Source organism: Saprolegnia parasitica (assembly GCF_000151545.1).
Source record: "Saprolegnia parasitica CBS 223.65 unplaced genomic scaffold supercont2.79, whole genome shotgun sequence".
NCBI lineage: Eukaryota > Oomycota > Saprolegniomycetes > Saprolegniales > Saprolegniaceae > Saprolegnia > Saprolegnia parasitica.
The window spans coordinates 141434-152753 of NW_012156473.1; the positions used below are offsets into that span (position 1 = coordinate 141434).

The window sequence follows — 11320 nt, forward strand, 5'->3', positions numbered from 1 at the left end:
GTCCGACGAGAGCGGCCGGTTGTCAGTCATCGCGCCAAAATGAAAATGACGTGGGCGCGAAATGCCGACAGGTTAAACAAGGTTAAAGCCTCGGTCACGGTTTGACGTACTTTAACCTGTTGAACGAAGACGGGAGCCTTCGGTCCGCGTTTTCGATCGATTTGGGCGAATTTCACGATTAGTTTTCAGAGACTTCCCATTTCTAATAATTTATGACAGGATAAAATCGCAGACGGAAACGGGAAATGACTTGCGAAATCTCTCTAATAGAGAGATTTCTGCCACCTCGCCGATATCTTCAAACCTTATACAATTTTGTACCTCGGCTATACGATGATAGAGGTTCCGAAATAAATTCGCAAATTGCATTGGATCGCTTTGATTCTTGCCACCACCTAAAGCAGCTCTATCTACACCTGCCTCGACTGCATCGCGCAGGATTTGTGTAGGTTGTTCCATTCATTGCTGCTGCCCAGGCCACGCGTGGCGCCTATTGTAGCGCTAACACGCCCTGTCGATGTGGTTCATGGAGCACTTCAACCTGCCCAACTTCAATGTGGCATGTGGTCTCGAACTATACCCGAAATCGGCAGCCTGTGCCGATTGTAAGCATGTATTGCGTGGCATGTGCCACCACACATGCCGAAACTAATACCGCCGCGCGTGACTGGTGCATTTGCAAGACGATGTCAAACTACGGCAAGTGGGACAAGATCCTCCGGGAGCTCGAAGAGGACGAGGCCGAGACCTCGACGTACGACGCGCATGCTGCATCGGCGCCCTAAGAAGCATATGGCGTAGGTCGGCCAAGACGACAACGGCGACGACGGGCGCGCCGGCCAAGCCGCGGCTGTCGCACAAGCCCCATCAGCTGCGCGAGGTACAATCGCGAGGCCATGGCACAGCATTAGCTCATGGCGGCGCTAGGACATGCGCGAGGCGTCGGAGCGCATCCACGCCCTTGAGAAGGACCTCAAAGAGTACGATGCGCTCGCGTCCGTCCTCGACGACCTGCCCAAGAAGCTCGAGCACGAGATCATGGTGCCGCTTGGGAAGCAGGCGTTCATTCCTGGCTCCATCATCCACTCGAACGAAATCATCGCGCACCTCGGCGGCGACCACTACGCCAAGAAGACGGCGATTGAGACGCAGGACATGATTGCGCGGCGCCAAAAGAGTACGAAGAAGCGCATCTTCGTCCAGCGTGATGTTCATACCGACGTAGACATTACCGGGCAGATCGACGCGCAAAAGGAGTGGCTTGCGTCGCTTCACGACAAGCTCCACGACGTCGACCACGTCTTGAAGCTCAAGAAGGTATTCCTCAACGTGCCATGTTGCATCGTACCGAGCGCCATGCCAATGTAGATTTACGAGGAAGAAAACATTCAAGAGATCAAGCAGTCGGAGGAAGAGAGCGATGCGCTGTTGCAAGCAACGGACGCCACAAACGAAGACTTTGAAGAGTACTTTGAGATTGAGAACGAAGAAGTTGCCAAGGCCCAAGCGGCCGACGCGTGGAACTGGTGGGCGTCGTTGTCTCGATTCGACTCACGGCTCGGCGTAGGGACGAGGCCATGCAGCGCATGGAAGAGCTCGAGAAGCACGAAACCGGTATCTCTCCAACATCAAGTATCCAGTGGATGGATCAACGCGTGGATAGATGAAGCGCAGGACTCCTTCTTTGTCGACCCCAACGTCACCAAAGCCGAGGGCTTCAAGCAGCAAGGCAACGCAGCGTTCGCCTCGACCAACGACCAACTACCAGTCGGCGATGGAGTATTACTCCAAGGCCCTCGCCCTCCAGCCGTCGTCGCACGTACGCGTCTTCGGTATCGATGCATCTCAGTCCATGTAGACACTGCTCGGGAACCGATCGGCCGCGTACTTTCATCTGCGCAAGTTTGACGTGGCGCTGGAAGACGCGACCAAGGCCGTCTCGATCGATGCGTCGTGGCCCAAGGTGCGATGAGAAAGCCAACAACACTGCGTGAAGCACGCTGTCTCGTAGGGTCACTTTCGGCGGGGACAGGCGCTCGGCGAGCTCGGGCGATTTGACGAAGCGGCGGCGGCGTTCGAGAAGGCGCTGGCGCTCAAGCCGACCGACAAGTCGAGTGCGGCCCAAGCCGCGACGATGCGCGCCAAGGCCAAAGCCAAGGAAGATGCCGAGAACCTTCGCGTGTCCAACAACTCGAGCGTCTTTTCCGGGCGAGTGCTCGAGCGTGGTACGGTGCCGGCAGCCGTCGCCGCACCGGAGACGACCCCTATGGTACGCGAAGCCACCGCGACGATGCGATGCGATCTCCTGACGTGGCGTATAGGCAGCGCCCAAGCGCGTCTCGCGCTTCAAGGCCATGCGCCAAGGCCAGTCGTTCGAGTAGATCGGACTAACTTAGTAGCACGAATAGCATGCTGCCATACGCATACGTAGACGTGCATATAAACGGGCGATAGTATTCGAGATGCAACCCCTCTACCAGTCGCCGGTCGCGGCCGCTTGCGCTAAGCACATGCCGTGAGAGGGGATATCTGATCGAATACGAACGACGTACTCTCGGCGAGAACTTTCTTTTGCTTGATGAGCGCGAGCTGGATCGGGTGGATGAACTTGGCGTCAAACAACTTGATATAGTCCGTGAACGGCTTGACGTGCTCGGTCGCCTCTGCGCAACCATAGCCTCAGATTCGATCGACGAGAGGCGAGAGGTCGTACCGCCGTTGAGCTGGCGCTCGAGGTCGGCCAGCGTCGGCACCGTGTCCGGGTCAAAGATGTCGATCTTGCGCGGGTCGATGGGCACGCAGACGCGGCCGGTCTTGGGGTGCACGGCGAACGGGCTCTTGAGCAAGTGGTTGCGTTGTTTCGAGACGTTGGCATCGAGGCGCGGGTAGAGGTACGCAAACACAATCTCGGGAATGCACGTGCACAGGAGCCGGCGCTTGTCGTCGCCCATTTGCTACACCCATGTCCAAGAATGCAAAGTTGATACGTTGATAGATCGACGATACCTTGCGTTTTTTGCTATGCAGAGCGTCGTGGATCGCGGCCTTGAGATTCGCCCACTTGGTCGCTGGCGACTCGGTCGTCGTGGTCTTGAGCCACTTGTTGTGGAACGTCGCGCGAATGTCTAGCGACATGTGGTCGTGCAGTTGTTCCCATGCCGGGGCTACCTTCGTCCGGCACCATTTCCAAAAGCTTCTTCCAGTGCTCGGGGCTGCTCAGAATGCCTTGACCGTCGTCGCTCAAGATGATGTCGTGGAAGAGCGGCTCGAGAATCGTGTACGCCCGCCTTCGCCATGCCATAGAAAACGCATGGAAAAATGGAAATGAGGAGCGTACTCGAGCGATGGGTGCAGCGGATCGCGGAGCACGACCTTGCGCTTTGTGTTTTCGTTGCCCTCGACGGTCGTGAGGTACTGGACAACGGCCGACCGCGCATCGTTCGTGAGCATGCGCGCCGTGTAGTCCGAGACCCAGCAATGGATACCACGCCGACCCGAGTAGACCCACATGAGGTGCTGAAAGCCAAAGTCCTCTATGATCATTGTGCGCATGATGATGCGGCAAAGGATGATGCGTGTGGTACCGCGGAGGGCGGTGTCGAGCACCTTGACCGCGGCGACCATGAAGCGCCAGCAGCGCGCGCAGATCTTGGCGTCCTGGCAGCACGTACGAATGTCATCGTAGTCGGTCAAATCGACATCAAAGACGAGCTCGCGCTCCTCCGGCACAAACTTGGCCGCGTCGACCTTGCCCTTGTCCGCTGGCTGCGAACATGATGTTGCTTAGCCGTCGATGGCCCATGTAGCAGAGACGACGACGTACCGAGACGGTAAAGACGGCGCCAATGTCGATCTTGAACGGCATGAGCTTCTTCATCTCGGTCTTGAACTCGTCGGCATCGCGGAAGGCCTTGTAGCGGATGTACACGTCGTTCTCGAGCGTGAACGAGAACTCGCGCCGGGCGAGGAGCTCCGTGCCGGGGCCGCCTTTGTCCATGCTGCAGTCGTACCCGAGCCACTTGGTCATGAGCTCGTACGGGAAGAGCCGGTCGTAGTAGAGGCCGAGGAGCTCGGGCGAGAACGACTCGTTGACCATCGCGGCAAGTGCTGCGGTGCAAAATGGAACCGACCAATGCGCGGCAAACCGTAAGTACGTATTTACCATTAATTGTTTGTATAGGTTCTCTCAAGTACGACTTGAGATAATCGTACTTAATCAACCTTGAAGCCGCGCTGGCGCCAACGCTGCGGATCGAACGAGCTGAGGACAAGTTGTACACGTCTCTAGGATAGTCGACCCGTATTTGTATCGACTATATCGACGCATTGAAGCGTAGTATGGAAGTAGCTCTCAACGCCTCAGAGGTTGAATGCAACCGGAGCGACCCTGGTGGAGCCATGCTGGTGGAGCTGCGCGGGTGAGCGGGTCGAGCTGCGCGGGTGGAGCAGAAGGTTCAAAGGACGTTTTTTCTAGTCGATGGTCTTTCTAGTCGATGGTCATGTCGACATTCTCATCTTGCTTGCCTTTTTGATCCTACAGTCCGCGTGAGCTCGAGTGTGAGGAGAGACGGACGCACCTTGTCGTGTGCATAAAACTCAGCCTCGTGGGCGCGCTTGGTGTTGTCGTGGTCCGTGCGCGCGTCGGCATCGGCGGCGTCTTCGTCCTCCTCACGAACAATGTAGTCGGGCGGCACGGCTTGCATCTGAACGCTCGGCGCGCCATTGAGCATGCGCAAGTGCTCAAAGATCTTGACCCTACATCATCATCATCAGCATGAGTATCGATCCGTCGGCCTACTTACTTGATGTCTTCGAGATACGTCCGTGAGTTGCAGTTTTCAAGCTCCGGGTTCGGGTCCAAATGGAGCTTGAACGACGGCGCATAGTACTCAAAGTACTCGTTGAACGGAATGTCGTTGCTCACTTGCTCTTCGAGGACGACCGAGGTCTCGTACGCCCACGCCCGGCTGACGTTGCGGATCGTGTAGCCGCCACCGCCAAGCACGAGCGTGGGCAGGCCGAAGCTTTTGACGAACCGGACGCACTCGCCGTGGCCCTTGACGGTTAGATTGAAGCAGCCAAGTCGGTCGCCGGTGAGCGAGTCGGCGCCGCACTGCAGCACGACCGCACCCGGTCGAAACGACTCCATGACCTTTTCGATCACGGGCTTGAAGATCGAGAGGTACGACTCGTCGTCAATGCCTGACTTTAGCGGTACGTTCACCGCGTAGTACTTGCCAGCCTTGGCACCAACGTCCTTGATGTCGCCCGTGCCAGGGAAGAAGTCGCCATACTATCATCGTAGCATGAGCAGACAGGCGCTGGGTGCGGGTGTACCTTGTGGAAGGACACGGTCATGACGCGGTCCGTGACATAGAAAGCCTCTTCGACGCCGTCGCCGTGATGGACGTCAATGTCAATGTAGAGCACGCGCGGGTGGTACTTGAGGAGCTCGAGGATGCCGAGTACGATGTCGTTCACGTAGCAGAAGCCGGACGCCTCCGACTTTTTCGCATGGTGCAGCCCACCGGCCCAGTTGATGCACACGTCGCTGAGCCCTTGGTTGAGGCGGTACGCCGCATCTAATGAGGCCATGGATGCGATATGCAGGATGGAAGACGACGATGTACCAAGCGAGCCGCCCGAGTAGATCTGGCAAAAGTTGAAAATGCCATCAAAGACCGGGCAGTCGGTGAACTCGCCGACGTTGACTAGATCGATGGTATGAGATGCATGCACGCGCCGTTATCTTCGTACACTTGTTGACGTCGGATTGGTACTGCTTCTCGTTGGCCGGGCTGATCTTCTTGAGAAAGTCGATGTAGTCGGTGGTATGGAAGGCCTTGACCTCTTCCGGCGAGGCCCAATGCGGCTCCTACTTTGGCCATGAGCCATGACGGACAGGCTACACGCACGTACAAACACTTCCATCTTGCGGAAGAGGTCGTAGTTGAGCACGAGATGGTGGGCCAGCTTGAGCCGATGCGGCTTCATGGGATGGCCTGGACCATAGTAGAAGTTGCCCTCTTCGGCTACATGAAGGCAGCATGAGGCGAGCGCTCGGTGAGCATGGAGCACCTACGGTGGTAGAAGTACGAGACGCGGGACTTGCCCATGCTGTTGCTTGCGACCAGCTCTGTCTGCACCGCTAAAACCAATCGGTTCGAGGAAAACCTGCGAGACCGCATGTCGAAAAATTGAATCCGGGAGGTTCTTCGCATTCAGTTGGGATAGACAACAGAAGCTAGTCGACAACCATGTCGACGTCGTCGGCGCCATGCGTGTCCTAGGACGAGCGCCATGAGCGCGCGCGATGGGCGAAGCATGCGCAGCTACCTTGTCGTTGGCGTAGAACTCGGCGCTGTGGGCGCGCCGCGTCGGGTCGTGGTCGGCGCGCGTCTCGGGGTCCGTCGCGTCCTCGTCGGCTTCGCGGGCCATGTAGTCGGGTGGTACCTACACGACGATCGCACGCGCTATGGCATGACATGCAGCGATTGTACCGCTTGCATTTGTACGCTCGGCGCGCCCTTGAGCATGCGCAGGTGCTCAAACACCTTGATCCTAGCACCGCCATCGCATGAGCGCCGCCCGTCTTCGTCGCATGATGGCCTACTTGATGTCTTCGAGATACGTGCGGCGATTGCAGTTTTCAAGCTCCGGGTTCGGGTCCAAATGGAGCTTGAACGACGGCGCGTAGTACTCAAGTACTCGTTGAAAGGAATGTCGTTGCTCACTTGCTCTTCGAGGACAACCGAGGTCTCGTACGCCCACGCTCGGCTGACGTTGCGCACGGTGTAGCCGCCGCCACCCACGACCATCATGGGCAACCCAAAGCTCTTGACGAACCGGACGCACTCGCCGTGACCCTTGACCGTCAGGTTGAAGCTGCCCAGTCGGTCGCCGGTCAGCGAGTCGGCGCCGCACTGCAGCACGACCGCACCCGGTCGGAAGGTCTCCATGATCTTCTCGATCACGGGCTTGAAGATGGACATGTACGTCTCGTCGTCGATGCCGCTCTTGAGCGTGACGTTGACAGCGTGGTACTTGCCGTCTTTGGCGCCGACATCCTAGCGCATCTCCTTGTGCTCCCACGACATGGCATTCATGTCTACTGTACCTTGACGTGGCCAGTGCCAGGGAAGAAGTCGCCATACTAGAAGAAAAATTAAGTCCATACGACGATAAACCGCAAAAAACCTTGTGGAACGACGCCGTCATGACGCGGTCTGTGACGTAAAACGCTTCTTCGACGCCGTCGCCGTGATGGACGTCAATGTCAATGTAGAGCACGCGGGCGTGGTACTTGAGGAGCTCGAGGATACCGAGTACGATGTCGTTGACGTAGCAAAAGCCGGACGCTTCGGCCTTCTTGGCATGGTGCAGCCCACCGGCCCAGTTGATGCAAATGTCGCTCAGTCCTTGGTTGAGGCGGTACGCCGCGTCTACGCACCGAACGATGTATCTGTCGCATGATCCAAGGCGAAGGGGATGAAGGTACCCAACGAGCCGCCGGCCGAGATTTGACTAAAGTTGAAGACGCCATCAAAGACCGGGCAGTCGGAGAACTCGCCCATGTTGTCTATACGGAGAGGTAGCATCCGAGGCAAGAAGATATTCATCTCCAGCGTACATTTGTCGACTTGGGTCTGCATCGACTTTTCAGTCGACGGGCTCACTTTCTGCAGAAAATCGACATAGTCGGCGGCGTGGAAGGCCTTGATTTCTTCCGGTGATGCCCAGTGCGGTTGCTACATCGGAAAAAAGTGAATCGTGCAGAAGAAAAGAAAAGACACATACAAACACTTCCATCTTGCGGAAGAGATCGTAGTTGAGCACGAGGTGGTGGGCGAGCTTGAGCCGGTGGGGCTTCATGGGGTGGCCCGGGCCATAGTAAAAGTTGCCTTCCTCCGCTACAAATAGAGAGCGTAAGGTGTGTACTTGGCATCTTCGAGACGGACGGTGGTAGAAGTACGAGACGCGGGGTTTGCCCATCGAGCACCGACTGCGACGACCAACTGCAAACTAGAAATGGCGTCATCTCAGCTTCAATGCATTGTATTTATTTATACAGGTAGTATGCATTATGAGAGGTTTTCGATTGCGTTCCTCGCCACTGAAGTCGGCAGTGAACATTCGACGCGTTGGAGGCCGTCAATACTTCTTAAGAGCGAACTTATTTCAGTGCGAAAAGACCAGGGAGGATATGGAGGAGATATCGGCGAAGTCATGATAGACAAGATGACATGACGGCTCTGTTTGTCACTCTTGCAACGAAATCGCTGGGCGATAAGGTGCTTATAGAGGGGTCGTTTGTAAAGAATAGAGTAGTACGCTTTGTGCTCGCACTGCGTTGTGGGTAGGGCTACCAGACACAGCGATAAAAGGAATCGCATGAGCATATCCTTGGGTATATCCTTGGGTATATGACCATATAAAGCATATGATTGGTGGCTTATGTTCGATTGGAATGCAAACGGACCAATCAAAACGATACATGGGCACAAGCCGGATCCAAGGGATGCGCACCAAGATTGATGCTTCAGTCTCAGGTTCACGTGTGTCATTTTTTTGCCGAGGAATCTATTAATAATAGTAGGTTATGAGACACGTCGTTTTTGTCTCGTTAGAAAGATAATGTGATTGTTGGTGAAACTCGCATCCTTCTATAACCAAGTTCGAGGGCTTCTGGCAAAGCAGTCCGCGAGCATGTCGCAGGGCCGTCCTGCACTTAGATCTCGTGCTCACCAAAGCTGCGAGTGCTCCACGTGATGTCGACACCCAGTGACAAGCCTTGCGGTGCAGATCATGACATATCGCCCACAAAAACGCACGAGTAGACAATAAAGGTCTTCAAAAATAGTTGGGACCTTGACGGAGTTGTTGGTCGAGAAACATGCACGGGGTATTGGCGTGCTACGCGTCGTCGTCACGCTCTCGGCCATTGGCATCGCGTCGGTCATCGCTGTGACGGTGAAGATAGCGTCCAGCTTTGCGACGTATTTTATTCTGCCGCCCTGTCCGACGTTCGTGTCAAACTCGGTCTCGGTCTTGCGGCCTGGCTGGGGCAATCCGCCAAAAGACGAGCGATCGAGTCAACGCCGCGTGGGATCCAGCGCTGGATGCGCCGGTGCATAGCCGCGTGCAGCGCCATCCAGCCGTGACAAGTGCGCGTGGCGTTCAAATACCCGCTGGATCGTGAACCGCGTCGCACTCCACGGAGCCGACGACGATGTCGCCAAGAAAGCCATGATTTCGGTGAAACGACAAATATCATCGTTGAAATACACCATCGATCGAGACCTCCGCCTCGCTCGTCAAACGGCGCGCAAGATTTTCTGGAACCGTGGTAGCTCTGTCGTGCGTAGGAGGCAGCGAACAGGACTGATGGAAGAATGTTGCGATATTGCGTGCAGACGAGTTTAGTTTTACGATAAGATTGGAGCTATGCGTCGAACATCGCGTCCAATACGGCGCTTGCCAAGACCAAGTATCCGTCCGAGAGCGGTCTACGCGCCAACATGAATTGGTTGTGGCATCGCTGCAAGTCTACGACGCCATGACGCATGGACAACTTGGCCAACCTCTTAGCTCCGAATCTTTGAACCGACAATGCAAACTGGTATGGTTGCCCACCGCCATTCGGACCCTGTCCACACGTCTACTGCAACGGTGTGCTGGCCGCCACGACCACGTTGAAGTTGCCAAAAGTGATTGCGCAATCCCTGCCGGAAGATCGCGAATCGCTCGGTTTCCTTGCGTTTCATTGGCTCGAATTGTGTCTTTCTCGCTGACGAAGAACGCATGCCTGCAGACGCAACCGAGCTTCGGCGCTTGCTTAGCCGCGAGGACACGCCCGTGGTGCTTCCATGCTGCTACGACGGTCTCTCAGCGCGCCTTGTCGAGCGCGCGGGCTTTGAGTGCACCTTCATGACCGGCTTTGGCGTCTCGGCCGTCCACGGGTTTCCCGACACGCAGCTCATCTCGTACGAGGAGATGGTCGCCTCCGCACGCCGCATCTGCGCCTCGCTCACGAGCATTCCGTGCATCGGCGACGCCGACACGGGCTACGGCAACGCGATCAACGTCAAGCGCACGGTCCGAGGCTACATCCAGGCGGGCATGGCCGGCATCATGCTCGAAGACCAAGTCATGCCCAAGCGTTGCGGCCACACCAAAGGCAAGCAGGTCGTCTCGCGCGACGAGGCCTTCATGCGCATTCGAGCGGCGGTCGACGCGCGTCGCGAGAGCGGCCGGGACATTGTGCTCGTCGCGCGCACGGACGCGCGCGGTACGCACTCGCTGGACGAAGCCATTGCGCGCTGCATCGAGTTTCATCGGCTTGGCGCTGACGTCACGTTTCTCGAGGCGCCGCAAAGCGTCGATGAAATGCAGCGCATCTGCCGCGAAGTGCCGGGCTGGCGCATGGCCAACATGCTGGAGCACGGAGTGACGCCGATTCTACCGGCGGCCGAGCTCAAAACCATGGGCTTTCACCTCGTCGCGTACCCGCTCACGATCCTCGGCGCAAGCATCCAGGCCATGAACAGCGCGCTCGCGCACTTGCGCACGCACGGCCACACACCCGTCGAGTCACTGCCGACCTTCAACCAGGTATTATATTTCAGTGGTGATTATGGTCTCCGAAGCTGCATTCTAGATCAAAGCCGATGTGGGGTTTGACGAGTACTACGTTGAAGAAGACAAGTACCGGTTCGAGTCTGCCACGTAGACATCGTTTGCAGCTGCAGATAGTCCGCATTCGGAGACGTCTGGTAGCGGGGGCCACGCCGTCGTTAATTAATAAAATGGAGTCGTGCGTGTTTCAGCCTAGTCTGCATGTGTCGGAATAGTATCGCCTAGCGCAAGCAGAGGCTCTAGCGCAAGGGAAGAGACCTTTTCAAACCTCTCCGCATCCACCAGCGTCCAGTCGACGTCGCCGAGCGATGGCGACCACGGACCATTGGCCGAGAAGTGGATGAGTACTGGTGCTAAGTCACTGCTTGCGTCGAGTCCTCTAGCAACTCGATGCCAACGCTGTCGACAAGATCGGAGCCACCTTGGTTCGCATTTCCACGGCGAGCGACCCACCAGTACACTAGTACGGTGGTCTTGAAGCTCGCCATCTGCCCGACCTCGAGAACGCGAAGGACGCGAACGGCACCGAGCAGCAACAACAGGCCGAGGCGCATCTTCATGTGCTTGAAGTTTTCTGACGGAGTCTCAATGCCACCATTCATATTTAATGCCCCACGAGCAATAGCAGGTCCGAAACGATTGGGGACCACGCCGAGATGCTACCAAAGATGTCGACCGACGATTG

General features: G+C 56.7%; 5 protein-coding genes across 5 annotated transcripts; 2 read left to right on the forward strand and 3 right to left on the reverse strand.

The window, feature by feature from the left end:
• Positions 1–686: 686 nt before the first annotated feature.
• Positions 687–2381, forward strand: SPRG_11720 (hypothetical protein; the record flags this gene model as incomplete). Its single annotated transcript, XM_012351394.1, has 10 exons — positions 687–754; positions 802–880; positions 928–1177; positions 1226–1317; positions 1369–1526; positions 1568–1639; positions 1675–1819; positions 1859–1963; positions 2012–2269; positions 2322–2381. The coding sequence occupies 10 exons, from the start codon at positions 687–689 to the stop codon at positions 2379–2381; spliced, it is 1287 nt and encodes a 428-aa protein (XP_012206784.1).
• Positions 2382–2432: 51 nt separating this feature from the next.
• On the reverse strand, positions 2433–4139 carry SPRG_11721 (DNA primase). Its single transcript, XM_012351395.1, has 8 exons — positions 3824–4139; positions 3585–3765; positions 3338–3533; positions 3169–3287; positions 3007–3125; positions 2714–2954; positions 2553–2663; positions 2433–2502 (listed from the first exon to the last, which is right to left on the reverse strand). The coding sequence occupies exons 1-8, from the start codon at positions 4094–4096 to the stop codon at positions 2474–2476; spliced, it is 1269 nt and encodes a 422-aa protein (XP_012206785.1). The 5' UTR covers positions 4097–4139; the 3' UTR covers positions 2433–2473.
• Positions 4140–4475: 336 nt separating this feature from the next.
• On the reverse strand, positions 4476–6182 carry SPRG_11722 (hypothetical protein). The gene is made up of 8 exons (XM_012351396.1): positions 6083–6182; positions 5920–6032; positions 5758–5875; positions 5631–5711; positions 5338–5582; positions 4803–5293; positions 4578–4755; positions 4476–4534 (listed from the first exon to the last, which is right to left on the reverse strand). Exons 1-8 carry the CDS (start codon positions 6114–6116, stop codon positions 4487–4489), a joined length of 1308 nt encoding a protein of 435 aa, XP_012206786.1. The 5' UTR covers positions 6117–6182; the 3' UTR covers positions 4476–4486.
• A 62-nt stretch (positions 6183–6244) lies between these two features.
• On the reverse strand, positions 6245–7992 carry SPRG_11723 (hypothetical protein; the record flags this gene model as incomplete). The annotated part of the gene is made up of 11 exons (XM_012351397.1): positions 6245–6286; positions 6337–6453; positions 6501–6561; positions 6614–6699; positions 6735–7067; positions 7118–7153; positions 7198–7442; positions 7499–7579; positions 7631–7748; positions 7798–7910; positions 7959–7992. The coding sequence occupies 11 exons, from the start codon at positions 7990–7992 to the stop codon at positions 6245–6247; spliced, it is 1266 nt and encodes a 421-aa protein (XP_012206787.1).
• Positions 7993–9776: 1784 nt separating this feature from the next.
• Positions 9777–10729, forward strand: SPRG_11724 (hypothetical protein; the record flags this gene model as incomplete). The annotated part of the gene is made up of 2 exons (XM_012351398.1): positions 9777–10611; positions 10658–10729. Exons 1-2 carry the CDS (start codon positions 9802–9804, stop codon positions 10727–10729), a joined length of 882 nt encoding a protein of 293 aa, XP_012206788.1. The 5' UTR covers positions 9777–9801.
• Positions 10730–11320: the final 591 nt, after the last annotated feature.